General features: G+C 64.2%; 2 protein-coding genes and 3 long non-coding RNA genes across 43 annotated transcripts; 3 read left to right on the top strand and 2 right to left on the bottom strand.

Moving 5' to 3' along the window:
* The first annotated feature begins 292 nt into the window (after positions 1–292).
* LOC144283442 (uncharacterized) lies at positions 293–1,936 on the top strand. Its single transcript, XR_013352032.1, has 3 exons — positions 293–602; positions 732–1,149; positions 1,599–1,936. It is a non-coding gene; the product is annotated as an uncharacterized LOC144283442 (long non-coding RNA).
* An 18-nt stretch (positions 1,937–1,954) lies between these two features.
* Positions 1,955–5,585, top strand: LOC144283439 (uncharacterized). Its single transcript, XR_013352027.1, has 2 exons — positions 1,955–2,174; positions 3,150–5,585. It is a non-coding gene; the product is annotated as an uncharacterized LOC144283439 (long non-coding RNA).
* A 1,062-nt stretch (positions 5,586–6,647) lies between these two features.
* On the bottom strand, positions 6,648–11,647 carry GLI4 (GLI family zinc finger 4). 5 transcript variants are annotated; one of them, XM_077847517.1, is made up of 4 exons: positions 11,356–11,647; positions 10,969–11,141; positions 8,367–8,483; positions 6,648–7,671 (listed from the first exon to the last, which is right to left on the bottom strand). In XM_077847517.1, the coding sequence occupies exons 1-4, from the start codon at positions 11,628–11,630 to the stop codon at positions 6,743–6,745; spliced, it is 1,494 nt and encodes a 497-aa protein (XP_077703643.1). In that variant the 5' UTR covers positions 11,631–11,647; the 3' UTR covers positions 6,648–6,742. The 5 variants fall into 5 exon arrangements, with proteins under 5 accessions (XP_077703643.1, XP_077703641.1, XP_077703642.1 ...); XM_077847515.1 differs by having other exon boundaries at positions 8,367–10,412; positions 10,969–11,647; XM_077847516.1 differs by lacking the exon at positions 10,969–11,141 and having other exon boundaries at positions 8,367–10,412; positions 11,507–11,646.
* A 1,357-nt stretch (positions 11,648–13,004) lies between these two features.
* Positions 13,005–22,900, top strand: LOC144283440 (uncharacterized). 2 transcript variants are annotated; one of them, XR_013352028.1, is made up of 5 exons: positions 13,005–13,246; positions 14,658–16,312; positions 19,460–20,063; positions 20,589–20,855; positions 21,348–22,900. It is a non-coding gene; the product is annotated as an uncharacterized LOC144283440 (long non-coding RNA). The 2 variants fall into 2 exon arrangements; XR_013352029.1 differs by lacking the exon at positions 13,005–13,246 and adding an exon at positions 13,255–14,155.
* Positions 14,626–26,175, bottom strand: ZFP41 (ZFP41 zinc finger protein). Of its 34 annotated transcripts, XM_077847531.1 has the most exons (8): positions 24,755–25,073; positions 21,267–23,250; positions 19,915–20,048; positions 18,729–19,755; positions 16,505–17,015; positions 15,518–16,105; positions 15,174–15,301; positions 14,627–15,029 (listed from the first exon to the last, which is right to left on the bottom strand). In XM_077847531.1, exon 2 carries the CDS (start codon positions 23,056–23,058, stop codon positions 22,468–22,470), a length of 591 nt encoding a protein of 196 aa, XP_077703657.1. In that variant the 5' UTR covers positions 23,059–23,250; positions 24,755–25,073; the 3' UTR covers positions 14,627–15,029; positions 15,174–15,301; positions 15,518–16,105; positions 16,505–17,015; positions 18,729–19,755; positions 19,915–20,048; positions 21,267–22,467. The 34 variants fall into 34 exon arrangements, 6 of the variants coding, with proteins under 6 accessions (XP_077703657.1, XP_077703656.1, XP_077703654.1 ...); XR_013352023.1 differs by lacking the exon at positions 24,755–25,073 and adding an exon at positions 20,488–20,685 and having other exon boundaries at positions 14,626–16,105; positions 21,267–21,354; positions 21,627–22,468; XR_013352022.1 differs by lacking the exon at positions 24,755–25,073 and adding an exon at positions 20,488–20,696 and having other exon boundaries at positions 14,626–16,105; positions 21,271–21,354; positions 21,627–22,468.
* Positions 26,176–26,621: the final 446 nt, after the last annotated feature.

The raw sequence follows: 26,621 nt of genomic DNA, 5'->3' as shown, positions 1-26,621 counted from the left end.
GAAAATGTATTTAATGGTTAGATTTGATGAATGTTTATTCCTAGAAGACGAAAAGGCATCAGAAGTAAAACCCACATTAGACGCGACAGGACGTTGAATGACTGTAAAGGAGCCTCACACAGTGACGCAGAGGTGGGGGACGTCCTCGGGCCTGCGGGACCGAGTCGCGGAGGGGCGTCGGCCACGGGGTCCGACTTGAAGCTCGGGGAGAGCGCCCGCCCAGGGTGTTGAGGGCCGGGTCTGCAGCGCCCCGGGCGGCAGGTGCTCCCCCCACCACCACCCCGACCCCCACCCCGACCCCGTCGCCCGGCCCCTGCGCAGATGCCTCACGGCGGGAGCCCGGGGGCCGCTCGTCCGAGAAAACCGAAGTCCGGTCTTGCAGGAGCAGATTTTAGCGGTTTGGGAGTTCGTTAATCCTTGAGAGGCAGTCACGCCCTTTCCAGACGCTTGGACCCTGGGGAGGAACGGAACACGCCCGCAGCCCCCGTGCGCCTTGCGCCCCCAGCACCCTGACCTCCAGGCGGGAAACTGGCTCAGAGAGGACCGCGCAGCCTGGGTGCGCTCCCACCTGCGCCCCACCTGCGCCGGGTGCCAGGCCCCAGGTGTGAGGTGGAAAGCCCTGGCCCCTGCCCGGGGGGAAGCCACACAGCCCCGGGGCTCAGGGCAGCTAACGGGACAGGTGTGCACAGGTGCCCACGGCCGGTAACTCAGGACTGCCCGCCCTGTCCTAGGTCTCAGGCAGGTGAAGTCATCTGTCCAAACTATGCAGCTAGTAGCTGCCCTTGCCAGCATCTGACCCAGGTTCCCTTACTGCCACCTTGCATTCTGAGAGCAGCACCACGGCAAGGCCGCCGCCCCTCCACGCCTGACCCTCAGGCTGCCCCATGGGACGAGGTACCCCCTGGCGTGGGGCAGCAACCAGTCACCGAACGGTGGACAGTGAACCACGGCTGGGAACGAGACTGAGTGATCTGTGGGCACAGGGGGCAGATTGCTTCCTGTCCCCGATCCACTTGTCCACCCAGCAGGTCCGTCTGCCACCACCTGCCTGGGAGAGGGCACCATGGCATGGAGCAAGAGGAGACTTCATTTAAGCCTCGAAAGCTCTAGAACATTCTCCATGGTCCTTACACTTGACGGGCAGCTCAGGTGCCTGTAACATTCTTGGGGCGTGTTTGTGGTCTGGGGTTTTTCCTCGCAGGTGTCTCCTGAGCTTGTCCCATGTCATCACTCTTTCCTTGCCCCTGAACTTGAGCGTCATCAGCTCCGTGGGACACTATTGACTCTTCCTGAGATGTACTGCTTAATATTTTTATTTTTTTAATTTTTAAAAAATATTTTATTTATTTATTCATGAGAGATACAGAGAGAGGCAGAGGGAGAAGCAGGTTCCACGTGGGGAGCCCCACGTGGGACTCGATCCCAAGACCCAGGGATCTCACCCTGGGCTGAAGGTGGCACTAAACTGCTGAGCCACCAGGGCTGCCCATGCTTAATATTTTTAAATGTTTTTTATTAGGATATAATTTGACATATTTAAAACTCCCACAACTTAAGTGTCCTGCTTGACTCTATCTACGTTTCTTCTTCCTGTAAAGCCACTCAGGTCAAGACAGAACTTTCCAGAACCTCCTGGGCAGTCAGTACTCCCAAGGTGACGGCTATTGGAGCTGGAGCTTCAGGTGAATGGGATGGTGGCAGGTGCCCAGCATGGTGCCGGACTGCTTGTTCAGCCGGGTGCTCTGGAGGCTCCAGCGGCGGGTCTCCCTTGCGGCCCACCGCCACCCCCCTGCTGCCCCAGCTTTACTCGGCATTCAAGGCCTGGGTCAGGTCGTCCGCCATCCACCTCTTCAAGTCTTCCAGCCGCTGTTCTCCGCCGCCCCGAGCCCCGAGCCCGCAGAGCAGAGCCGCAGGTGCACCCGAGCCCACGGGAGGCCCCGCCCCGCCTGCACTTCCGCGCGGCCTGGGGCGCCGGAGCGCCCGAGGGCGACTGCGCATGCCCGGAGCTGTCCGAGGTGTAGGGTGGCCCGCGGCCGTGGAGCCTCTGAGAAATGGTCGGGGACGCGGAGACCCGGAGCGAATGGGCAAGGGGACCGGGCAGGCAGGGCCCTGAAGGCTGCAGGAAGGAGGCAAGCAGGGGCCCCAGCGGGCGTCTGGCTCTAGAAGGGCCCCCGGTATGTGGCTGGGAAGGAGCCCCGGTGGTTGCAGTGCTCTGGGGGGGAGGGCGGGGGCCGCGCATCCTGCAGCCTGGGCTCGGCGGGGGGGGGGGGGGGGGGGGGGCGCATCGCTGTCCACCGCTGCGGCCTGCTGAAGATGCTGAGTGCTTGGGAAGGAGCCTCGGCTGCAACAGCTGGACGTAAGCACAGCCTCTGGCCCAAGCCCAGCTGAGCGTCCAGCAGTTCCAGGGCCTGGCCGGTGGTATCCGGGCTCCTGTGCAGGTGCTCCTCCTTTCAGGGCAGGTGAGACCAGAGGTCCCCAGACCTGGAACGCCGTCACTATCACTGGGGGGTGTTGTAAGTAAACCCAGATTCCCCACTCGACCTGGGCCTGTCCCCCCACCCCCCACCCCCTGGCATCTAGCAGGCCCTCCAGGTGAAGTAACCGTGTGGCACCTCAGTGGGTGCTCACATCCCTGAAAAAAGATCCTAGAAAATGCGAGCCAAGGGGCCTTATGGGAGGCCAGTGCCTCGTGAGAATTCGTTGAGCTCAGCATGAGATCTCCAAAGCCAAGATAGGGGGTGCGTGGGGCTGCTCCAAGGAAGAGGCCCAGCCTGGACAAAAGGGAGGGCAGGCTGCAAAAGGTGGTTGGACATGTACCCAGGGTGTGAGAAGACTGTAGACAAGCCTCCCTCTCTCGGGCTGGTTGGTGGGACCTGTCGCAGTGGCCTGACAGCTCTCTGCTTCCTGCAAGTGAGGGTAGCTGCACTGGGTGTGGGAATGAGGTCACAGCCCTTTGGGGTCTCCACTCTTGTTCTTGAGTGTCCCCAGTGGGCTCCCAGCATCCAATGTACAATAGACAGGCCAAGTGTGGTGATCTCTGCAGTCCTGTCAACTGGCAGTGCGCGCCCACCATGCCTCAGAAATCACCCGGTCTCCACGGAACACGCGCCTTTCTAGACCACCACCTGATGCAGCGCTCCGGCCTGCAGGCCTTTCTCCCACAGGCTTGCTTTGGAAGGAGTGCTCTGGCCATGGCATTGGCGTGACCACGAGGGAAGGAGAGCTTCACCCCCAGCTGCTTCCCTGCAGAAGGTGCCGCTGTTTCGGGGCTCTGCCTGAAGGCGTTGCCGTGGCCCCGCACCGTGGGGGGCGGGGGCGCGTCCTCCCAGTGACACTTAGATGCTAAAGCTGCTCAGTGACGGTTTTGTCCTGCATGGTGGCAGTGATGAGGTTCCCTCCAGCACAGCCTACCAGAGCCTGTGTAGCCGCGCACCTGCACGCTCCCCGCGCCCAGCTCCGCTGTGAGCCAGCCCCCTTTCCCACAAGCACAGCATTCACAGGGTCTCTGTCCACGTGAACCCTGGGCCCCCACAGCCTGAGCCCCACCAGAGGCTCCGCCAGGTCCTGGTCACTCACTGGTTTCTTTCCAGTGTGGATTCTCTGATGTGGAGCCGGCAGAGGCGAGCACGCTGGACCCCTGGCACGTCAGTGACGTTGGTGAGGCCCTCGCCCCCCGACTCTCCAGGGCGTCGCTGCAGCTGCTGGCCGACTAAGGCTCCGTCCCCCTAGGCGGCGGGCGCAGGGCTCCTCTGTGCCCAGAGGTCTCTGGCGCCGCCCAGCCGCCCAGCGGCCCGTGCCCCCGCGGTCACCACGGCCGCCTGGACTGTCGAGCGCACCTCGGTCTCCAGCTCCACCGGGCGCCCGGCCGCCGCGGCGTCCCGTGTGGTGTCCCCGGGCCTTCGGGGCCGCGCGCTGGCTGCAGGCGGGCCCGGTCTCCTGCACGTCGCCCGCGGCCGCCCGCCCGCGCAGTGACCCCGCTGTGCCTGCAGCACGCACCGCGGGGGTCGCTTAGATGCAGCGAGCGCCCGGCCTGGGATGTTGTCGCTCAGCGCCCCCCCCCGCCCCCTCCGCGGCCCGGGCCGCCCGCCCGGCGAGGATCCGCCGCTGGGGGCGCCAGAGGGGCGGGCGGCGGGCGAGGGGGGAGGGGCCGCGCTCCTGCCGCCGCACTCCCGGCCGCCTCGCCGCTTCCGGGTCGCTGGCGGCCGGGCCGCGCTCCTCCCCGCTCGGGCGCTGCCCTCCGCACCTGCGGACCAGGATGCAGCTTCTCCGCCGTCGCAGCTAGTACAGTCGCGCCCCCGAGACCCGGCCCCGGCCTCACCCCTCCGGGGGTCAGGGTCCAGCTCAGACCCCACTCAGACATTCCTCCACAGGGATCTCTGGGAAGGGCAGCGTGCCTGGTTCCCACGGGCTTGGAAAAACCCCGCCGGACCTGGTTTAGCGGAGAGCCTTGGGCGTAACAGTTAAAGCGGGGGATCCGAGCACTGATGGCCTGGGTGACCCCTAGTGAGTGCTTGTGGTGCAGCAGAGGCACAGAGCACCAGCCCGGGGGCCCTGAGGCCCGCGTGGGGTGAGACCTGCTGTGGGGACGCCCAGCCCAGTGCGGGTGCTCAGGAAGGGCTTATTGAGCGGGTGAGCCAGGAATGCGTAGACCTAATAAACGATCTTGGGAAAGATGTAATTCCAGGTGGAGGCCATGCACGCTAGGAGCTCCTGCTGTTACCTCCTGACTGGCCTGTGCTCTGCTGCTTCACCTAATCCCGTGGAGCGCTCACACAAACACGAGGTGGAGAATCATGCCCAGACCAGCGCAGGCGCAGGGTGTGTACCCTGCCCACGACGGCACGGAGGCGAGTGGCAGGGCGGGGCCACCACGCAGCCTGAATGTCCTAGGAGCTGGATGCAGGGCCGGGGCTCCCGCCTGCCTGGGGCACATCACACAGCAGGTGATCCCGTGCGCCTGGCGCCAGTTTCCACTTCTGCGCTCGCACTCATCAATCAGGGTCCCAAGGACAAATCCTGGGGGAGCCCAGTGTGGAAATCAACTGAAGACCAGCGTCTGGAGGACACTTGGTTCAGTCCACAGATCCCGGCCAGCCCAGCTGGCAGGCGGGGTGACGGGAAGTCGGGCTGCGCAGCAGTCAGTAAGCCCAGCTCCCCGGGTCACAGCCCCTGGCCCAGGGGTGGATGGTGGAGCCCATGCCCCTCTCGTGGCTGAACTAGAAAGACGTTCATCTGGGGCTGTGTCATGGTGAGAGCACACCTATAGCAGGAGAAACTAGGCCAACATTGCGGCCTCAGTAGAATTCTCATCCGTGCTTGTGGAGGTGAATATTATGTGCCCACTTGACTGAGCCCTGGGGTGCTTAGATATCTGGCCAAACCGTTCTGGGTGGGACGCCCGGGTGGCTCAGCAGTTGCGTGCCTGACTTCGGCTCACCGCGTGACTCCGGGATCCCAGATCGAGTCCCATGTCGGGCTCCCTGCGTGGAGCCTGTTTCTCCCTCTGCCTGTGTCTCTGCCTCTCTCTCTCATGAATAAGTAAATAAAATCTTAAAACAACAACAACAACAACAAAAAAACCCAAACCATTCTGGGTATGTCTGTGAAGCTGTTCCTGGATGAGATTAACATTTCCGTGAGTAGACTGAAACAGGCCGCTCTGTCCTATGTGGGTGGGCCCCACGCAATCAGTTGAAGGGCTGAATAGCATAAAAGGTCCCCTCCTACCCATGCAGGCCCTGCCCCGCCCCATCCTTCTAGACAGGTGCACGGGGCACAGGCGTCTGTGGAACGGTCTAGGGCCAAGTGGAGGACCTCCAGGCCCTGCCCTGGGTGGCCGCCGACCGGGTTGGGTGGTGGTGCTGGCATCTGCGTGCAGCCAGGCTCCTGGGCTCCCTGTGAAGCCCAGCGGCTGGGGGAGCAGCTATGGGGCGGAAGGAGCCAGAAGGCGGCTTTTCCGCCTCTTTCAGGCCACAGTGCACCAACAAAGGCGCCTGAGCAGCTGCCTTGAGCCCCGGAGCTGATGTCCAGAGACTGCCTGATGTCTGCTCCTGTCCCCCATGGCTGCTCCCACCGTGAGTGGGGGCGCACGATGGGGGTGTGGCCCAGAGAGGTGGGCAGCTCAACCACGGAGCCCTGGGGACGGAGTCCCAGCCCGAAGTCTTGAGAACTGGGGAGGGGAGGCTCGGAGTTGCGGCCGCAGGAGCTGGGCAGCTCCTCAATGTGGGCGCGGGTGGGGTCCCAGAGTGTTCAGGAGGGGGCAGGTGGGGCGGGAAGGCACAGGCTCCCCCACCCAGCCAGGCCTGCGCTGTGTTGGGCTGACGTCCCAGAGCTCAGGGCAGATCTACGGTCTAAGCCAAGGCCTGGCTGCAGCCGCCTGCACCTGTCCGGAGGCGGAAGCCCGGCGTGTTCCCAGGGGCTGGAAGCAGCTGCCAAGCCTGGGCAACTCCTCACGTGGCTCGGGTAGTGGAGGGGCACCTTGCCTTGGGCGGCCACCAGCTGACCCCACCTGCCCCTCCTCGGCTCTCTGCATCGGGAAACACCTGGCTGCGCGTCCAGGGAAGTCAGGGGGGCTCCAGGCCTCAGGCGGGTCAGTGAGGACCCAAGGTCGGCCGCTCCTCTGTAGAGACAGGCAGGGGCGACCCCTATTTCCATCCATGAAAAAGCATTTATTTGGGCGGGGGGCGCGGGGCTGGCGGTGCGGAGGGGCCGGGGGAGGCGGGGGCCCGCCGCCTGCCGCCCGCTACTCCCGGTAGTGGACCCTCTGGTGCTGGATGAGCTGCGAGCTCTGGCCGAAGGCCTTGCCGCAGGCGCCGCAGGCGAAGGGCTTCTCGCCCGTGTGCGTCCGCAGGTGCCGGAAGAAGTGCGAGCGGCCGCGGAAGGCCTTGCCGCAGTCGCCGCACTCGTAGGGCTTCTCGCCGGTGTGGATGCGCTGGTGCTCGATGAGCACGGAGCTCCAGATGAAGGCCTTGCCGCACTGGCTGCAGGCGTACGGCTTCTCGCCCGTGTGCAGCCGCTGGTGCCGCACCAGGTTGGAGCTCTGGCTGAAGGCCTGGCCGCACTCGCCGCACTTGTAGGGCTTCTCGCCGTTGTGGATGCGCAGGTGCTGCGTGAAGTGCGAGCTGTGGCTGAAGGCGCGGCCGCACTGGCCGCACTCGTACGGCTTCTCGCCCGTGTGGATGCGGTGGTGCTGGATGAAGCCCGACCAGCCGCGGAAGCGCTTCCCGCACTCGTGGCACGCGTACGGCTTCTCGCCCGTGTGGATGCGCTGGTGCTTGAGCAGCAGCGACTTGTACTTGAAGCTCTTGCCGCAGGCCTCGCAGCGGTGTGGCTTCCCGCCCCGCGGGCCCCCCTGCCGCGCCCCGGGCCCCGCGTCCCGGCCGCCCCCCAGCTCCGCGGCCCGCGCGGGCTCCCCCGCCATCCCGGAGGCCCCGGGGGCGCGCAGCGTCGTGCACCAGGGGCCGCTCTGCTGGGGGCGGGGCGCCGGGCCCGGAGGCTGGTGGCCTGCGGGCCGCTCCAGGCTGGCCTCCTGCCCAAAGCGGTCCCCACACTTGGGTCTACGGGGCAGGCTCCTCAGAAGGGTCCTCAGGGCCCCCCCGGCCTGGTCCACCTGGTCCTCGGGGCGGCGGGGGCGGGGAGACGACGCGGCCTGCGCGGGTTCTGCCTCCGAGTCTGAAACGATACACGGAGGGGCGGGTGGATCCCCGGCGTCGGCCTCTCCCTCCGCCGGGGGGTGCCGGGACTAGCGGGGAGCGCAGACCTAGGTGGGCAAGGCCCCCACCGACCTGGACCCAGAGGGAGACAGCAAAGCCCTCTGCTCCCAGAGGTGCCACCCAGGCTCCTGGCAGGGATGTGGGGTGGGTTGCCCCTCTCCTGAGGTTCTGCAGCCTAGGCCGCAACAGGGCACTTCCAGGAACCAAGTCTAGGTGGCAACTGTCCCCTGCCCCCCCCCGCCCCTCCCCTGCGCTGCTCACCTCCAGACACCGGCAGGGTCTGCTTCCAGGGCCCTGACCTGACACCTCTAGGATCTCCCGGTTAGGGGAGGCAGAGCCCAAGGGCTTCCCTGGGGGGGGGGCGGGTGCCGCAAGGGGCTGTGGGGAAAAGGGGACGCAGACCAGATCCTAGCAGAGGACTAGTGCAGGCGGAGGGCTCGGCCGGGGGAAGGGCCCGTGCCTCCGGGGCTGCCAAAGGGCTACAGCTCGGGCTCAGCGGCAGACCGCGATTGAACAGGGCAGGGGCCCTCGGGGACAGAGCGAGACACTGTCCTGGCGACGGTGCCCAGCACCCAGGGCACTGCGCGGAGCCTGGCATGTGGCAGCACAGGTAGGTCCACCTGGGCAGGGATGGGGAGGACTCCGCTCACTCACCTGGCCAGCAGGTATCTCTGCCAATCTGGACCTCCTCCACATCTTGGAGATCCAGGTCGGACAGCTCCTCCTCCTGCAGTGGCTGGGAGGGCACCTCAGGGCTGCAGCCAGGGGAGTCTGGGGGCACAGGGGACGGGGGCTCATCTCCCCCTCCTCCCAATCTAGCCCGGGCCTCGTTCAGCTGCCTGTAGAACGCCACCTGCTCCTCACACCACGCACCTCCTCGCCCTCCTGCTGGTCCCATGCGTCCCAAGGGTCGAGGCACTTGGGAGATGGGGGTGCAGCCATGGGACAGCCTTCCCTGAGGGGCCCCAGGGCACCGCTTGGCTGCTCTGGACTGGGGGTGGGGGTGTGTCCCAGCAAGAGCCACCAGAGCCTTCCAAACGCTCCCAGCACCTCCCCAGGGTCGGGCAGTCCCAAGAACGTGAGCTTTCTGGCTGCGACATCCACACGTTCCTCTCCCTGGCCCCCCCATCGGTTGCCACCATCTCTGAAAACCCTGGGTGCTGGCTGGGCTGTCCCCCACACCTGCTCTTGGGGTGCCATCCTGAGGCACCCACCCACTGTGTCCCCCAACCCTGGGCACCTCCAGGGAGGCTGGGACGCAGCACGGGATAGGCTTGCTGTGCCTCAGGGGAGGCCCCCAGCCTGGGCCGCTCCTGGACACCACGCTGCTGGGGCGGGCCTTCCAGGGGGTGTTGTTCTGGGGCCATGAGGGCGGGGGGGGGGGGACTTTTCTGGCTGGAAGAGGTGCTCTTTGTAGGTGAAAATGGCAGAGAAAGTGCATGCTTGGACGTGGACACGGGGACAGAGTTCAGGTCTCAGGTGCCAAGGCCAGGCACGCAGCTCCTCCCCACCCCAGGAGCTGCACATCCTTCTCCATCATTGCTCCTGCCCAGACTGCCCCTCCTGCTGCAGGGTTTCAGACCATACCTTCCAGAACTTGCTCTGGAAGCACAAGCTATGGCGGGCACAGCATTGCGCCAGGCCCCTCGGCCAGCCCAGCACAGCCCTGGCTCCCAAAGTCTGTCCTGTTCCACAGCCCACCTGCCTAACTCCCTGCTCTGGAGGTCCGGAGCGAGGTGGCCTTAAGCTCTTTGCTGCGTCACCTCACCCGCTCCATGCCCGCCCCATCCCCAGGGCCCAGGCCAAGTGCCCTGTGCTGCTCCCTGCTCCAGGATGCCCTCTGCCCCCGACGCCCTCCAGCATTGTGCCCAGCTAGAGACTTAGAAACTGGCTCTCATGTGAGGTGGATGTGGGAGACGATGGGACCCTGACCGGGGAGGGACCCCAGGCTTCACAGGGTAGACCCCACCTCACCCACTCTGGTGTGGGAGCCGGAGGCTGGGGCTCCAGGGGGCCTGGCCTCACCAGCTGGAGGGCCTGGGGCAGGCTCCTGAGATGCTGGGGTCTTTCCTCTGAGGGGGTCTGTGGACCCAAGCACCAAGGAACCCACCAGTGGAGGAAACGAGGTCCAGAGGCAGCGAGGGGTAGCCTCTGTCCTGGAGAAGGGCTTGGTCCTGGGGCCCAGCTCTCCACGCTGGGCTGGTCTCCACGAGGACGGGATGAAGGCACCCTCCACTCCTCCCTCTGGCCCTCCTGCAAAGCCTGCTGGAGGCCCCACGGTCTCTTCCTCAGGGCTATCCTGGTTTTCCTTGCAGACGCAACCCCCTTCCCCCCCCTTTTCTGATCAGCACAAGGAGTGCTGAAGCTGCTGGCTGCAGCCCCCACTCCCTCTCACTGGGCAGGGCCCCTGGGCACTTGAGGGCGCTTGGCTGTGACCCAAGGACAAAGCCTGGCCGTCCAGGCTCTTGCTGGATCAGGGGCAGCTCCAGTCTGCACTGGGTGAGGACCTGTGTCCCGGGCACCAGTCTTCTTCTCCAGCAGAACTGGCCGGGTCAGCGGGTCTTCCAGACAGCCCCTCCCCGCTTCTGTTTGCTGGGCGCACTGGGGGAGGGGGGGGGGTTCAGGAGCCAGACTTGAGCCAGACTGATGTGTTCTGAATCCCACTGGCATCCACAGGCTCCTGTCTGGGCTTCCATGTCCCTGTCAGGAACACAGGAATAGGAGGTCCTGCCTTGCCAGGCTGCTGTGAGGGGCGGCATGAGAACCCAGAGCTGAAGAGCGGGCCCCGGAATCCTGACTGCGTGGGGACGGAGGGCACAGCCTCGGGGATGGGGGGGAGCCCTGGGCAAAGCCCTGAAACCGCCCTGCAGGGAGAGGCCTCTCTGCCAGCGAAGGCCTGCAGAGTATGTGCTGCTCCTGGGCAGCGCCCAGCTCCATGCCCACCCCACATCCCCAGTGTGGCCCACCACAGGGCTGGGCAGGAGGCTGGGAGCTGCTCCTGTTCGGATCCTGGACTGAGCCATGTGCAACCTGTGAGCCTCACCGTCCTCATCTGTTAACGCCCTGACAGGGTGGTCACTGGGATTCAGGATAACCTGCGCAGAGCCCCTGGCACAGAGCCCTCGGCCCAGAGCTAGCACGTCTCAGCTGTCATCACATCACTGTGTCACGCCAGCACTCACCAAGGGTGAGAACCCCGCACGCAGAGCGAGCCCTGCCCCCTGGGCTAGCTCTTTAGGATGCCCAGACTCTTGACCTGTTGTCACTGGCTCATCTGTGTCGTCAGCTGTGAGGAGTGAGGCCTGGGCTCCTGTGGCACGTGTGGCATGGTTAGAGCCCTGGGACTTCCTGATGGCTGAAGTGAGCAAGACCCACCCATGAGCATCAACCAGGCACTGGCTACTTCCATGGTTTTGACATCCTGAGACCCTGTCAGGAGAGTGGGACAGGCTGGCAGCTCCACCCCTGCAGATCCCTGGGGGCCCCAATCCAGACCAGCCTGCCCAGAACTCTGGGTGCTATTTTCTGGGGCAGGGGCAAAGGCTCACAAAGGGAGATGGGAGTACACAGGGCCCTGCACGGGGGCTGCTCTTCCCTGAACCCCAAACACAGCCCTGGGGGACCACGGGGAGCCATTGCTCACAAGGCTCGGTCTGCAGCCTCAACCACTGCTGCCCGCGGCCCGACCCCAGTGCAAGGGTGCAGGAGCCCCAGTGGCCAGCGAGCTGCCTCTAGTCCAGCCTGCAGTGCCGGTGGTGGGTGGCGGTGGAGGGAGTGCAGCGCAGGGTGAGTACCGTGTTGACGACCGTGCAGGTGAAGCCGGGCCTCGCTGTGGTGGGGTCCAGGTGTCCCTGGTGATGCAAGATTGACAGGGGACGGGACACGGGGGGGCTCCTGACCGTCCCCCAGGGTCGCCATCTTCCCTGGGGCCTGCTGAAGGTGTGCACACCTGGGACCTGGGGAAACGAAAACCATGGCAGGCTGAGGGGGGCCAGGGCAAGGCCAGCTGCCCATCAGCCCCAGGGGAGCGGGGAGAGGGCCAAGGATGCCAGGGTGCCGTGTGGGACCTGGGGTGGCAGCCGGGCCACACGGGCGGCACCAGCGCCGCTGCGGGGCCAGGCCAGGCCCCGTAGGAGCGGGTGTGCGGGGCCCCAGCCCAGAGCCTGGAGCAGGCGGGGACTCCGGGGAAGGGGCCCTGGAGGGTCGGGAGGTGCGGGGCGCGGGGCTCCTGGCCGCAACGCCGACGGAGCGCTGGGGAGGCAGCGCCTCTCTGACCCCGCGCCGCGGGCCCCGGTGCCCCGAGCCGCCCGGTCCCCTGCTCCAGCTCGGTCGCAACAGTGGTCCGGTCCGACGTGACAAGGGTTTTCCCTGGCGCTGTGGTGACGCGGGGCTCCCCGTGGGGCGGAGAAGGACGCCGCTAGCGGGCACGGGGCGCCGCGGGCAAGCTGCACCGGCCTCGGGGGGCGGGGGCGGTCCCGGCCACCCGGAGGGCACCGGCGCCGCGCGGCGGGGCTGCGGGAGGGACCGGCCCCCCGCAGGGACGGACTCGGGGCGCCGGCCGGCCCGCACATGGACCCCGCCGCGGCCCGCCCCACCGAGGCCTCGTCTGCGCCCCGGGGTGCCCACCCGCGACCCCCGGCCGGGCCCGGGCCGAGGTCGCGGCGGCGCGGGGGCGCGGGGGCGAGGCGGCGGCCGCGGTGGGGCCGGGGGGACGACGCGCGAGCGCGGGCGGGCCGAGCATCCCCGCCGCCGCCGCCGCCCGGCGCCCACTCACCTTCCGAGCGGGAGGCGGCCGCCCGCGCGCCGGCCGGAAGTGCGCCCGCGCCCGGCCCCCCGCACGCACTTCCGGGACGCTCTGGGCGCCGGAGGACCCCGCCTCGGTGGCGCGGGGCGGGGCCCGGGCCCGCGGCTGCGGGCTCCACGGCCAAGTGCCCCAGGGCAGCGGCCTCGGTGCCGCCCTTCTCCCCTCGCGGGGTTGCTGCCGCCGGCCGGCAGTCGCTGGAGAGCTTGCGGGGAACGAACTCTTCCTTCCGGGGGGCGCCAAACACCCCTCCCGGCGGCCCCCCGAGTTCCCGAGGCGTGGCCGGCCGAACATCCCCGAGCCCGCCGCGGGGTCCCCCGGAGCCGGAGTCTCCCCGCCGGCCTGTTCTGACGACCCTGAGCCCCGAGCCCGGCCGGCGGGCAGCACAGGGCAGCCAGGGCAGCCAGGGCCGCGGGGCGCGCGGCGCGGGGCCAGGCGGGAGAGAAGCTGGGTGGTCGGGGCGAGGAGGGCCCGGTGACCGCGGGCAGGCGCCGCCTCCGCCTCCGTGGGTGGGACGCGGCCGAAGCCCTGCGCGGCCGCTTCCCCCCGGGCAGCCCCGCGCCCGCCGGACCGCGCTGCTCCCCACCGCCGACCTAATGCCCGGCCCAGGCCAGCAGCCGGGGTGCCGCTGGGAGCAGGGCAGGTCCCCGCCGCAGTGGAGCCCACGTTCCTAGTGTGCGGGGTGCGGGAGAAAGCACACAACAAACGGGAACACGGCCGCACCCACGCCGGCGTAAGCGCCCCAAGGAAGCACGCAGGGAAGCGCCTAGTGGTCCGACGAGGGCTCCCTAAGCAAGCAACACGAGAGGAGAGGGAGGAGAGTAGGGCAAGCTAGTCACTAGAGGGAGGAGATTCAAAGCAGGAGGAAGAGCATGTGCCAGGGTCCTGAGGCATGAGTGTCCCCAAGGGTTTGGAGGAGAACAAGCAAGCGGGGGCGGGGGTGAGGGAAGGAGAATGGGACATGGGGGGCAAGCTGTCTTGAAGCCGTGATTAGGAGCCCGGATTTGATCTGCACCAGGAGCCACTGAGGGTCCTGAGCAGGGGAGTGACGCCTGATGCACATTTTAAGATCTGTTTAGGGAGGCAGGAGGAGGCAGGTGGTTTAGAGTGTGGGCTGGGTAGGGCCGTGCTGGGGACCAAACTGACATTACCTGCTGTTTGCTGGGATGTGGGGCACGACAACCTGGCGTTTGGGCTGGAGTGTGGCAGCTGGCCCACTTTCTGGGATGGGGCAATGGCCACAGCCGAGTTCTGTTCTGGACACATGGCCCCCAACGAACGCACAGAGGTGGCTGGGGCTCGCCTCTCCCACCCCCTCCTCAGTCTCCCCTCACCCCCTCCTGTGTGGCCCTTTAGTGGGGTGCCAGATGCCTTGGAGGCTCGGCTCCCGCTCTTCAGCCTCAACAGGCCTCCTGTCAAGTGTCTGGGTCTCTGCAGAAAGCTGCCTGGCCCCTGGTTTTGCCACCCAAAGCCCTGGCCCACAGTGCTGCTCCTCTGTCTGCCCTCGGGCGTCTCCCCATCACCTGACTGTGCGGGGACTTTGCAGTCCCATCCTTGGCCTGGTCCTTGCCCCCAGGCATACTGTGCTCTGCAGGGTCTGGTGGCCCCTCCCCTCAGCGGAGACAACCAAGAATGTCTCCAGGTATTCCTGTGTACCCTTCTGGGGGGCAGGGCTGCCCTCAAGAGGACAGCTCTTCCTTGGAAGGCAAACGAGCAAGGGTATGGGACAGGGGCCCAACCTAGGCTCTTCAGCACTCAGTGCTTGCAGGGCATCATCCCAGGGTCTCACGAGGTCGGGGTCTCCCAGACCCCCTCCAGGGTTATGACCGCAGGCATCAGGCAACCAAGGAACCTCTAGTCCCCCAGAACCTGGGGCCGGGACAGCTGTGTCTACAGAGGGACACAGTATTTTGTCCCACAGGAGTCACTCTCATCCTAAGTCAGTGGATTCCTTCTCCGATTATGTCAGTCTCTTACAAGTTTGGTTACCTTGAGGCAGTGGCCAGTTGGGTGTCTGGCTCTGCAGGCCTGAGGCCAGACCCAGCACCTCCCTGGGGGGTCCTGACTGCACCCCCAAACTGCAGGGAGATGACTGGACCCAGTGAACAGAGCAGACTTTTTTTTTTTTTTTTTTTTTTTTTTAGAGCAGACTTTTATTACAGAAGAAAATCTTATCCATGAGCAGCAGCACAAGGGACACGTTCTGGGATGAGTGCTGGGGAGGCAGCCAGAAACGAACCAGTGCAACACTCACCTGGATTAAGAAAGCACCACGTGAAAGGTGAACCACAGAAACCACAGAACGAGGACAACACGTCCCCCAGACGTGCAACATACTCGCTTTCTAAAGACTGAAGAAGTGAAGAGATTATAACGTCAAAGTTCATCTGACGTGCTTGGAAAGTCATGTCTCCCGTGTGCACGACCACCAGCGGAGTGAGAGCATCTAGCCCCGCAGCCACCTCCACCTGCCAGGTGTGCGGGGTGTGAGAATCCCACGACGCCCAGTGCTCAAGCTGACAAGTAAACAAGTGCGTGATAAAACCAGATTGCCCCGGGCTGCTGCAGGGACCTGGGGCGCACAATGGGACAGGGCGCTCTTGTGGACCCCAGTCCGGGGGCGACGTGTGCGCTGGGGCCGAGGGACCCTGGGTGCTCACCCTACAGGCCTCGGAAGCCCACGCCTCCGGAAGCTGCAGACAACCACGGGCAGCAGCGTCCACCTGCCCCCGTGGGCCAGCCTGGATCCCGGCAGGACTCTGGTCAAGAGGGCCACTGGCGCTGTGGGCTGTGGAACAGGCAGTTGTGAGGCGGACGCGGGAGACACAATTGCTAAGCTCAGCGCAGAGGTCCCTGGAGGCTCGGAGCAGAGCTGTGTCCTCAGGCAGGAGACACGGAGCCTGCCCATCATCTTTGTGGCTGCTCCCACCCTGCGCTGGCCCTCAGCCCACTCCCTTTCCGGTCCCAGCGCTGCTCCCTTGGCCCTTGGGGACACCTCCTTTACCTGGCTGCGAACCTGCCCTCACTTGTCCTGCTCCAGAGAAAATGTCCATGTGTCCCCAGTGTCACAGGCGTCTGTCATGAGCACCAGGACTCGGGCGCCCTGGGCTGTCCTCCCTGGAACCGAGGCCGCAAGGCTGCGCTCAGTCCAGCCGTCCTCCGCAGCGTGTCTTGGGGAAAGGAATGGTCACAAGTCTTGGTGTCCGGACTCGGGATGGACATGAGAGGTCACTAGAAATCAAGCCCAGGTGACACCCTGGTGCCTACAGCTCCCCAGGAATGCAGAGGACCTGGCAAGGGTGACCAGAGGTCAGCCCCCCAGTCTGTAGGGAGGGGAGGAAGCAGAGCCCCACTTGCGATGTGGACTCACTGCCCAGTCTCCCACAGCGCTGGCTCCCACCTTCCCTCAGATCGAGGTCGGCATGAGGCCCGTAGGAACAGATCCCAGCGTGAAGGGCGATCTACGGCACGTCCCTGGGACATCTGCTGGCGTCCCCGTGTCCATTCCATTCGAGGTCCTCCGTGGCTCCCCGCCAACCCAGCGCCCTCCATGTGGGCCAGGTGCCGAGGTGCTCCGTGGATGCTGCTGTAACTGCCCTCTGGCAACAAGAACCATGCTCAGCGGGGGGCACCCCAAAGGTTCTCATGTGGAAGAAGCATTTCTCTGGGACATTCCCAGGACTCCAGGGAAGCCGCTGACTTTGCTGGTGGGGTCCCTCCCAGGCTGGGCAGGCTCAGGATTACCCCTCCTGGGTGGGCGGGGCCAGAGGTGTGCCGGCAGCGCCGGCAGCGGTGCAAGGTGAGCAAGGTGGATATGGTGGCCTTTGGAGCGGCTGAGAAGCAGCGAAGGCCCCTGGGGGGTTCAGCGCCTTCACGGGGCTCTGGGAGGAGGTGGGAGGCAGACGGGGCCCACCTGCAGCACCCCCGCCCCCCGTGGACTTCCTGGCCGGGCCCCGATCCCACCGCCCTCGGGCGTTGCCTTTCTGCTCACCCAGGGGCCTCCTGGCCGCCTCCTCAGTGGCCTGGGCGCCTCTTCGGGGCTCAGGACTGGGGAACCTTGTTAGCTGGGAGGTTCCCTTCTATGCACGCTTCATCGGGAACTTCTTGACAGGTGAGCTGCTCTCACGGAAACACCTTCTGAACAAAGAAACGCAGTTATCACCTGGCTGGCAGCAGGGAAGCTGCGAGCACACAGGTGGGGAGGGCTGGAGAGGCCTGGAGGCGGGACTGGCCGGGGCTCCACCCACGCACCCCAGGCCTGGGCCCGGACAGACCCGGGAGGAGAGCGCTCGTTTCTGCAAAGTTAAAGTTAGAACAGGAGTGTTGCAGACGCACGTAGCCCTTGGGTGAACGGGACACACCGGAGGCCACCGAAGCCGGGCGCCCAGTCCCCGCGGGCCGCTGCTCCACCCCGTTGGCTTCTGCGCTTCATCAGCAGCATCTTGGGCGACCGACTTCCTTTGTTCTGAGCCACAGACATGGACGGGCATCTGCTTGCTTCGCTGCTGACGTACATGTGGGTTATTTCCAATTTTCCTGACATCCCACACGCGCTCTACAGATCGCTGCACGGACTCTGGGCGCACATACCAGAGTGCCCCCACGGGATTTTGATGACCCAAGTTTCTGGGCTAGCACCCTATGGCACATCCTTAACTTGCCAAAAAAAGCTACTTTTGTTGCTAAAAATAGATTGATAGCTTTTTATTTTTTAAAGGTTTTATTCATTCATAGAGACAGAGAGAGAGAGAGAGAGGCAGAGACACAGGGAGAAGGAGAAGCAGGCTCCACGTGGGGAGCCTGACGTGGGACTCAATCCCAGGTCTCCAGGATCAGGCCCTGGGGTACAGGCGGCGCTAAACCGCTGCGCCACCGGGGCTGCCCGATCCATAGCTTTTTAAAACTGCATTTTGCTAACAGCACAGCAGATTCATTAGCTGTTTCCGCTGTGGGGAATACACGTTCTGTTCATTGTTTTAGTGAACACAGCAGCAGCAGCAGCAAGTGCAATGCTGGGCACCCCCCGCGCCGACACCGACACCCGCAGCCTCTGTATTGTTCCCAACAGAAACCCTGCGTCCGTCCCCCTGCACTGTCCGCCCAGGAGTCTCTCCTATGCTGCTGTGCGCGGCGCTCTGGGCCCTCCAAGCCCGGGCCACACCAGCCGGCTTCTTGCGCTCGGCAGCAGCTCGTCACCAGCTCGTCACCATCTGGGCCTCATTCCCTGTCCAGGCCGATGCTGTCCCCGCGTCTGGGCTCCGCGCACCGTGTGTCCGTTCGTCCAGGGGGTACCACAGGCCACGGCGCCTGGGGGCTCCTGCTTCGCTGCTTCTGCACCTGGGCCTCTGGGAATTCGGATTCTGACCTTTGCCCTGGCAAGCCTGCTAAGCCCTTACTAATCTCCGTACTTGGAGTCGATTTTCAGATTCTAGTAGACGTGGTATCATCTGCTGATAACACACTAAGGGTTTTCCATTATAATCTCAGGTGTGCCTCTTCGTCCTCGTGTGGCCCCTGGGCAGCGCGAGCGGGGGGTGCGGGGGGAGCCCCGAGGGTGGGTCTCTTGGCTCCTGCGCTCGAAGGGGACACAGATACCCGGGACCCCAGGCTGCAGTGCTGTCCCAGGTTCTGATAGATGTTCTCTACCAGGTTTAGACAATTCTAGGATGGTGCATTTTGGGACATAGTTTCACAACATTTAAGATGATAATATGGGGGGGTGCCTGGGTGGCTCAGCGGTAGAGCGTCTGCCTTCAGCTCGGGGCGTGATCCCGGGGTTCTGGGATCGAGTCCCACATTAGGCTCCCCGCAGGGAGCCTGCTTCTCCCTCTGCCTCTCTGTGTGTATCTCATGAATAAATAAAATCTTTAAAAACATAAAAGATGATAATATGCCCCTCCCTCAATCTGTTGATGTGACACATCAGTTTTGAGCCTGACTTGCCTTCCTGACAGAACCTCTGGCCCCATTCCACCATCCCTTCCTGCCGCGTTGGAGGCAGTTTCCAGCTCTGGGCTTGAAACTCGCACACACTCGCGGCTGTCCCAGCTCATAAAGTAAGGGGAGGTGTCTCCGCTTTTCAATCTCTGAGCCCGAAGGAGACTGGAATAGGTGCCTGAACTCAACTTGTGCGCCATCTGGACTCGCATCCTTGCGCGGCGGGGGGGGGGGGGGGGGGGGGAATTAAGCTCCGGACACTCGTGTGCAGCGCTTACAGGTCTTTGGGCCACTGGCTCTCGGGCGGCCTCCGCAGCTCATCTGTGCTCACATTCCCTGGCGCGGAGTTTTGTCTTTTCTGATCTCTGACGCCCCTGCTGTCACTTCTCAGCATTTGCGGTGGCGCGTTTGCTCCCGTGGCCTCCTGGCCCCACACTGGACTGCCGGCCAGGACGGGGCCCCCCTGTTTCCTTCCCACGACAGCCTCCGACACACTGGTTTTGCTACTCTGTCACTCTGCATTTATTCCGCTGTGTTTTTTATAACTTCTCAAGCCAGAGGCTCAGCTTCTGGTCTCTAGCTGCTCTGCTGATGAGTCCTGAGTGCTTAGGGCTGCATGTCCCCACGTGGCTTTAACGGCTCCTGGGGAAGCTCTGGCCAATCCTGTTTCAGTGTCAGCAAGGTCTCAGTATTTTAGAGCCTTCGCTATGTCTTTTCGTTTGAGTCTCATTATTGGGAGGGTTTTCCTTTTCCTAGGATAGGAGCTTCATTTGAACTGAGAAACCCTCAAAACAGATTCACGGGGAAGATCTGACTTCGGTGTGTGGTGGCGGGATGCGGTGGCGGGGAGCGCAGGAGACACCCCCTGCCTTGCCAGAGCCGTGCCAAGGCAAACAAGACCACCAACTGATCTGAGTTTGATTTCGTGATTTTTCTCATGACTGTAAGACTTCCAAGTCTCATTTTAAAAGAAGTATTTTCCCATTGCTCTTTTTTCCTGCTGATGCAGGTGAAGTCAGCTGTGGTTTTCCTGGAGGAGGCGCCAAGGGCTGTCGGCGGGCATGGCCACCTCCCATGCCTCGCTACGAACATGAACACCCGGCAAGAAGCCCCACGCCCACTGTGGGACTTGAACTCACAACCCGGAGATCAAGAGTCGCAGGTTCCACCCACAGAGCCTGCCGGGCGCCCCCAGAGCCACCATCCTTAAAACAGTTGGGGTGAAGCAGCAGTGCCCTGAGGACTTCACGTGAGTCACCGAGTCAGGTTAAGCACCGTCAGCATCCCACGTCATGCCTGCGGAAACTGAGGCAGCACGAGGTTAAGAGAGGCCCAGGTCCCACCTGGGCAAGGTCACTAACCCCTGTGTTCTTCACCACCCACCTCCTCTCCAGAGAGCAAAGCCATATTGGGTGGGAGTCTATTTCTTTGTCTCCTAACAAACTGGCACGGACGAAAACGCACCTGCCTGCCGCTGGAGAGGAGGGCAAACCCGCTGTCTGTGCGCTGCCGGGGCGCCAACCGCCACAGCCCGGAGAAGGGTGCCGGCCAGGCTCATCTCCACCGTCGTACCACGTCTGGAGACCCATCCTGCTGCCCTGAATACAGAAAAGGTATTTATCTCCACACTATTTGTAACGCCCTGAACCAGAGAGAGCCCACATGCCCCCCATAGGAGACCTTTCTCTTGGGTTCACCGCGAGGCCGTGGTGCCCAGGAAGCTGGCGGCCGGGAACATGCTGCAACACGTGACCCATGTCACACAGCACATGCATCCTGGGACGGGCTAAGGCAAAGCGGATGCCCCTGGGTCCGGACGCCCACCCAGGGTGAGCGTCCCCACCCCGTCCTCCGGCACCCTGGGATGAGCACCCAGCCCCCGCAGCCCCCCCAACCCCGGTCTCTTTCCACAGGCCTCCAGCACAACCTGGAGGGGGGACTCTGACCCTCATGCACCCTTCACCTAGAGCGGCCCCCTCTGGCCACCACCCGTCTCTGTGAATGAAGCTTTTCTGGCACACGGCCACACTCGCTCACTTCTGTGTCATTGGGGACTGTGGCCCCAGGTCACAGTGGAGAGGAGTGGTGACAGGCATCAGGGCCGTGGAGCTGACAAGTTGCCACCTGGGCCTTTACAGAAAGCGTCTGCCAACTGTGCTCTGGACGCAGGAGCCGCTGACACCCAAGCAGTGTGCTTCCTCGCACCCGGTGCTCATACACGTCTCCTTACTGTCTCTGCCGAACATCTGAGAGTAAATTGCAGACCTCGTGCCCGTGTCCTTGGAAAGCTTAGTGTGCGTCTCTGACAACCAGGATGAGGCCCGGGATGACCACAGGCCACAAGCCAAGCACGGAGTGCGGAGACAGATGCAGCCCTGCCACCCAGTGGACAGCATGGACATAAGGTTTGCCAAAGGTCCCAGGAAGGTCCCTGACAGCTATGCTCCCATCCGGGGTCACACACTGTGGCCCCCACCCCCCGGGATCTCCTGCCCCACCTGGGGCGATCTGAGTCGGGTGTGGGAGGGCCTGCTGTGCCCGGGGGCTGGGGGACAGGGGTGCCCAGCTCAGGTGTCATACAGCACAGCTTTTAGAAAGGACATGAGTGGGCAGCCTGGGTGGCTCAGCGGTTGAGGGTCTGCCTTCAGCTCAGGGCGTGATCCCAGGTCCCGGGATCGAGTTCAGCATCGGGCTCCCTGCAAGGAGCCTGCTTCTCCCTCTGCCTGTGGCTCCTCTCTGTGTCTCTCATGAGAAAATAAGTAAAATCTTAAAAAAAAAAAAAAAAAAGAAAAGAAAGAACAGGAGCAAACACCTACCAACCTGGAGAAGCATTTCCGCTGAGAGCATCTGCCCTTTGGCGTCTGTGACCTGATGGAGAAACGTCTCTCTTGATTCAGGACCTTCCTGCAGGATATATTCCCCAAAGACCAAGGCCATTCTGGGGCTCCAAACAGCTGAAGTGCATCATTTCCCTAGTAAAAGCCCTGTTGCCTCCTAAGTGACTGTCACATCACCCTCCTCACACCGTTGGAAACTCTGGGACCCCTGGCAGCTCTCTGCAGAGCGAGGAGCCCCATGTGGATCACTCCTGGAGGGCAGCCTAGGGTGGGCACGGAGTGGGGACTCGCCCGGGGGAGATGGGGCCTGGGGACCAGGTGAGAAGACGTGAAACTGACCTGGACGCTGACCCCTGGGGGGCAGGGCGCACTGGCTCCCTTCTGGACACCCCCGTGGCAGATGCAGGCTGGCCTGAGCTGCCCTCACATCCTTGGGGCCCCCACATGTCCAGGGCAGGAATTGCCCGCGATGGCAGCCCGTAGATCCTGGGTGATCCACACGGCGCGTCAGGCCACTCACCGTGGCAGGGGCTGGGCTGGGTGGAGGCAGGAGGGGCCAGTTCCCAGGGACACGGGGTGAGGGCAGGGGTTCCAGGGCTGGTGCTGCACGGCTGGAGGGGGGAAGCCGGGGCACAAACCGCAGGACTGTCACCACGGCCAGCCTCGCAGGGACAGCAGGTGGGTGGCGTGGCACCAGGGCACGACCGCGGAGCACCGCTGTCTAGCTCAGCGCTGCAGGCTCCTGCCTGGTGCACAGGGATGGGCTCGGGGCCTGGCAGGTCCACAGTCTGCAGACTGGAGTCCCCCCAAGGAGCAGGTGAGAGGGCGGAAAGCAGAGCAGACGCCACGGGCAGAGGCTGCAGGTGCTGGGCCGCTCCCCGGAAGCCGCGGCCTCCGGGCACAGACAGCGGGGGATACCCCGTCTCTGGTGCCGCGGCCACAGGTGCCTCCCGCGTTATCACGGGATCTTGATCCAGGGCTGCTTCGCACCGGAGAGGTCTGTACCACGCTCGGGCACTTGCTTACTGTGCAGGCTGACTTTCCTGATGACGGCGGGGCGGCGCGCAGGTGCACGGGGCTCGGGGCCGCCCGGCACCCATCGGGCACTCAGGAGGGACAGCGGGCGCGCGGCCCCCACGGGCCCCATCGGCACAGGCAGTGGCTCGGCAGCTTCCTACACTCAGTGCTTCTTCCGCGGGTGACGCTTCCGATGGCGGATGAGGCAGGAGCTGTAGGCAAAGGTCTTCCCGCATTCCTGGCACTCGTACGGCTTCTCCCCGGTGTGCGTCTTCCGATGTTTCAGGAGGTTGGAGCCGCAGTTGAAGGCCTTCCCGCATTCGCTGCATTTGAAGGGCTTTTCTCCAGTATGGATTCTGTGGTGCTTGGTGACGTCGGAGCTGTGGCGGAACGTCTTCCCACACGCGTCGCACGGGAAGGGCTTCTCTCCTGTGTGTACCCGCTGGTGGCGGAGGTGGTCTGTCTTGTGCTTAAAGACGCGGCCGCACTCCCCGCACTCGTAGGGCTTCTTTCTCTGGAAAGGAGTGAACACAGGGACCCCCTCAAAGTCATCTTTAAACGAAGCATCGAAGGCGTCAAATAAATGTTCTTCATCCTCGGGGCTCAGGCTGGCTTCCTTGCTGTGCTTCCTCGCCACAGAGGACCTCCTGGGCTTTTTCCCCCCAGACACATTCTCTTCTTTGGGAGCGTCCTTCAGCACCTCTACTTCTTCCTTTGGGGTCTGTGCCTTCTTTTTGCCCGTGGGCTTCTCCATCTTTCTCTGTTCCCAGCAGAGAGGAAGGACCACCGGAAGCCAGGAAGGGCTAGGGAGAAAGGCCAGGGCCTGGACTCCCCACTTCTTCGGAAAGCTCTCCCATTAGACACAGCTCTTCGTTTTCCCGAGCTTGTAACGAGAGCTCCGGAGCAGAAAGCTTGCACCAGAGAGGGGACGCCACCAATCCTTGTGCTGCCGGAGAAGCCAAACCATGAAGGTTAGATTACAGGCGTGTGTGGGGAGGACATAGCTGTGGGCTCTTGCGGTACGGAGGAGCTCAGGGACGGATGACGGGGGCCACCGGGGACCTTGGCCCCTTCCCTGTCCGTGTGTTCCCTTGGACATGAGCCTTTCACACTGGACGTGACCAAACAGAACACTCGCCCTAACCCTCTCCTGGGGGACGGGGTCTCCATGCCTGTGTCCAGGGGACCAACAACTCTGTGTGGTCCCCACATTGGAGGTTTCCCCTCATTTCCCCCCTCCTCCTCCACTTCGTGTATTTGGGACCAGATGATGTGCTTCTGGAGCCACAGGCTGCAGGATGCACCTGCGTCCCCCCTTTGGGAGCTGCCCTCCTGTCACTTAGAGCCTGGAGTCTGAGATGGACCAAACTTGGGGCTGGCTCCCTAGGGGCGCCCCTGCCCTCCTCCCATGGCCTGTCTCCGTACGGCGGCCGCAAACCCCCACCATGTACCTGCCCCGGTCCCCAGGGGCGGTCCCCAGGGGCCTCCCTCATACTGAAGAGCCCTATACCCTGACCTGGCCTGCTCTCTGGCGCTGCCCCGCCTCCACCCCCCCCCCCCCGGGTGCCCAGTTCCGCTACAAATTCAAGTGGGATCCAACAGCCCCCCGGGGTTCGCAGGAGCATCACCCGCAGGGCTCCTATTTCCTTGGTTGGGATCTCTCGTCTGTTTTGTTTCTGCATCATCCCTGAGCTCCTGAGCTGCATCTTCTCCGTGCTAACGGAACCCCAGCATGGCCTCCGCACACTTCAGACTCTCCACGTGCTCGTGGAAGGCATCTCCAGGAGACTGAGAAAAACCGTTTTTTTTTTTTTTTTTTTAAAGCTCCACAGGCCGGTCCTGTTCTGATCCTCCGAACATTCCTTGCAAACAGGGTTCTCAGCAAGGGCACCGTGGCCTGTGTGATGCCCTAGTAACACTCCCGGTGATGTAGATTCACCTTTTTAATCTGCGTCTATCCAACTGCTGTGCGTGAAAACACCATTGCTTTTTTTTTTTTTTTTTAAAGTAAGCTCTATGGCCAACATAGGGCTCGACCTCAAGACCCTAAGGTCAAGAGTCACAGGCTCCACGGATTGAGCCAGCCCGGCGCCCCCTAGTGATGTTTTAAGGAATAGATGCTTTGAATCGTCAAAGCCACCGGGGAGGTGCCTGGGCTTCCCTCGTCTCCCGCAGGCAAAGGCAGGGAGCCCAGGACGTCGGGACAGGGGGGTGGGAGGCTGGCCTCGGGCCACGTCGCCCGCAGGCCCTGCTGCAGGCCGGCTCCGGGAGGCTGCGGTGCCCACCAGGCGGGAGCCGGAGCTGAGGGCACCGGAGGCCCAGGGGCTGGGGAGCGTGCAGAAGTAGGGGCCCTCCGCGGCACCCGATCGACCCCCCGGAGGCCGGTGTCCGGTCGGCAGGGAGACAGCCAAGCGCAGAGCCGCCGCGGAGACGCCTCACGCCGTACCCACCGCTGCCGGCCGGCTCCTCCGCGCTCCCGGCTCCTGCAGGCGGGACCCCGAGGGACGGCGGGCGGCGGCCCGGGGCCTCGGCCGTGTCAGCCCCGCACCCCTAGCTAGGGGCCGGCGCCCGCACGGCTGCTGCTCGGGCATCGTCCTAGATACTCGTCCGGTCGGCCCCGTTCAAGCTGCCCGGTGCCCGGCGCCAGGAGGACGCCCAGCAATGGGACCGTCGACGCCGCAGCCGCCCCGCGGGGCCCGGGACGAACCGGCGGCTCCCCCGGCTGGATGCCAGGGGTCCGGGAACCGGCGACCCCCGCGCCCCGCCCCGCCGCAGCCCCGCCGCAGCGCCGCCGCAGCCTGGACCCCCGCGCCAGCCGCCCGGCACGGCGCCCCCGGAAGGACCCGCCCCTTCCGGCGCCGCTCTAGGGGGCCCCGCCCCTTCCGGCGCCGCTCTAGGAGGGGCCCCGCCCGGCTTCTCGGTGGTACGCCGCGGACGGCTCCGCCCTCCAGCTCGCCGCCTCCTTTCCGTTTCTGCCAGGACCGCCCCCGAGGCCCCGCCCCTCCGCCCCGCCCCTCGCTCCCCCCACCCCCCCCTCCGCACAGCAGGTGCCCCGGCGTCCCCGCCGCGTCTGCCCCGCACCCTCGTGCCGCCCGCCTGCTCCCTCAGCTCCTCCGAGCCCAGGGACCACCCCACGTGTACTCGTTTCCTGGTTCCCTGGAACTGCGCCGCTCACAACGCTTGTTGATCCCCCGTTCGCGGGGGACGGGTGTCCAGGCTCGGCTGCCCTCCCCTGGCCGCGCCAGGGCTGCCGTCTCAGCGGGAGGCTCGAGTGTCGCCTCCCCCGGTGGTTGACAGGACAGGACCCATCTCCTGGGGGCCGCGCCGCCGAGGGCCTGCTTCTCATTGGCTGTTGGCTGGCTGAGGTGGGCCCTGGCCCCCCCCCACCGGGCCCTGCCATGCGGCCCCCTCCCAGCGTGGCTGTTCGCGGGGAGGGGGAGTCTTGTAGAACATAGTGCGAGTGACTGCTCGTGACCGTCCTTATACAACAACATAACTACAGGAGTGACCTCCGGTCACCATCATACAACACCACCCCACTGCAGGAGTGACATCTTGTCTGTCCCGCCGCCATACTCTGGCTCAGAAGCAAGTCGCAGGTGCCGCCCGCACTTGGGGAGGGCAGCAGGCTCTAGACACCACAGCCTCCCCAGCCTCCACACTCCCCCACCCCGCCCTGCAATTTTTTCAGAGCACATTCCAGTGTGTGACATACCCTGTCCTCTCCTGGTTAGCGGGTTTCCCAGGCCCAGGCCCACCAGGAGCGTGGGGCAGGTGGCGCTGCAGACCTGCGCAGTGAGGGCGGCCACGCGAATGATTGGTCCCCGGGGAATCAGGGTCGTGTTCACACTGAACTCTAGTCCGTGAAGCCTGCGGCTGCAAAAACACGATGTCCACGCCCTGGTCCCAGAAGGCGCCCTCTGGTTGACACCGGCCACGGTCACCTGAGCTATTAGGGAGCCCGCCCTCCTGCTGCTGGAGGCTCTGCACAAGCTGGGTGGGGAGCAAGTTCTTGAAATACGGCAGAATGAGGTTCCCACGTCCACGGCCGCTTCCTTTCATGAACGCTGTCTCTGTGGCGAGTGATGCTGTTTGACAGCATCTCACTCTGGACCGCGGTAAAACGGTCACTTAGAATCATCTTAGAGTCCTTTAAAAAACCTTTTTTGCAGGTGCCCTGTAAGAGCGGGTGAAGTCTGCCCCGGGGCCGTGGAGGCCCCCGGTGGCCACCGCAGTCGGTGAGCAGGCCCCATGGAGCAGGTGTGCTGGTCAGGCCGTCTCTGAAACCCCCGCAGAGCTCCAGGTGCTACCGATGCC

Source organism: Canis aureus, chromosome 14 (genome assembly GCF_053574225.1).
Source record: "Canis aureus isolate CA01 chromosome 14, VMU_Caureus_v.1.0, whole genome shotgun sequence".
Taxonomy (NCBI): Eukaryota; Metazoa; Chordata; class Mammalia; order Carnivora; family Canidae; genus Canis; species Canis aureus.
This window is presented reverse-complemented; position numbering and strand designations above follow the sequence as displayed.

Coding starts and splice junctions, on each gene's coding strand:
- GLI4 (XM_077847514.1), bottom strand. CDS start 9,153: ATGCACTTTCTCTGCCATTTTCACCTACAAAGAGCACCTCTTCCAGCC. Junction 7,672..8,366: donor CAGAGATACCTGCTGGCCAG/GTGAGTGAGCGG, acceptor GTATCGTTTCAG/ACTCGGAGGCAGAACCCGCG.
- ZFP41 (XM_077847528.1), bottom strand. CDS start 23,058: ATGGAGAAGCCCACGGGCAAAAAGAAGGCACAGACCCCAAAGGAAGAA.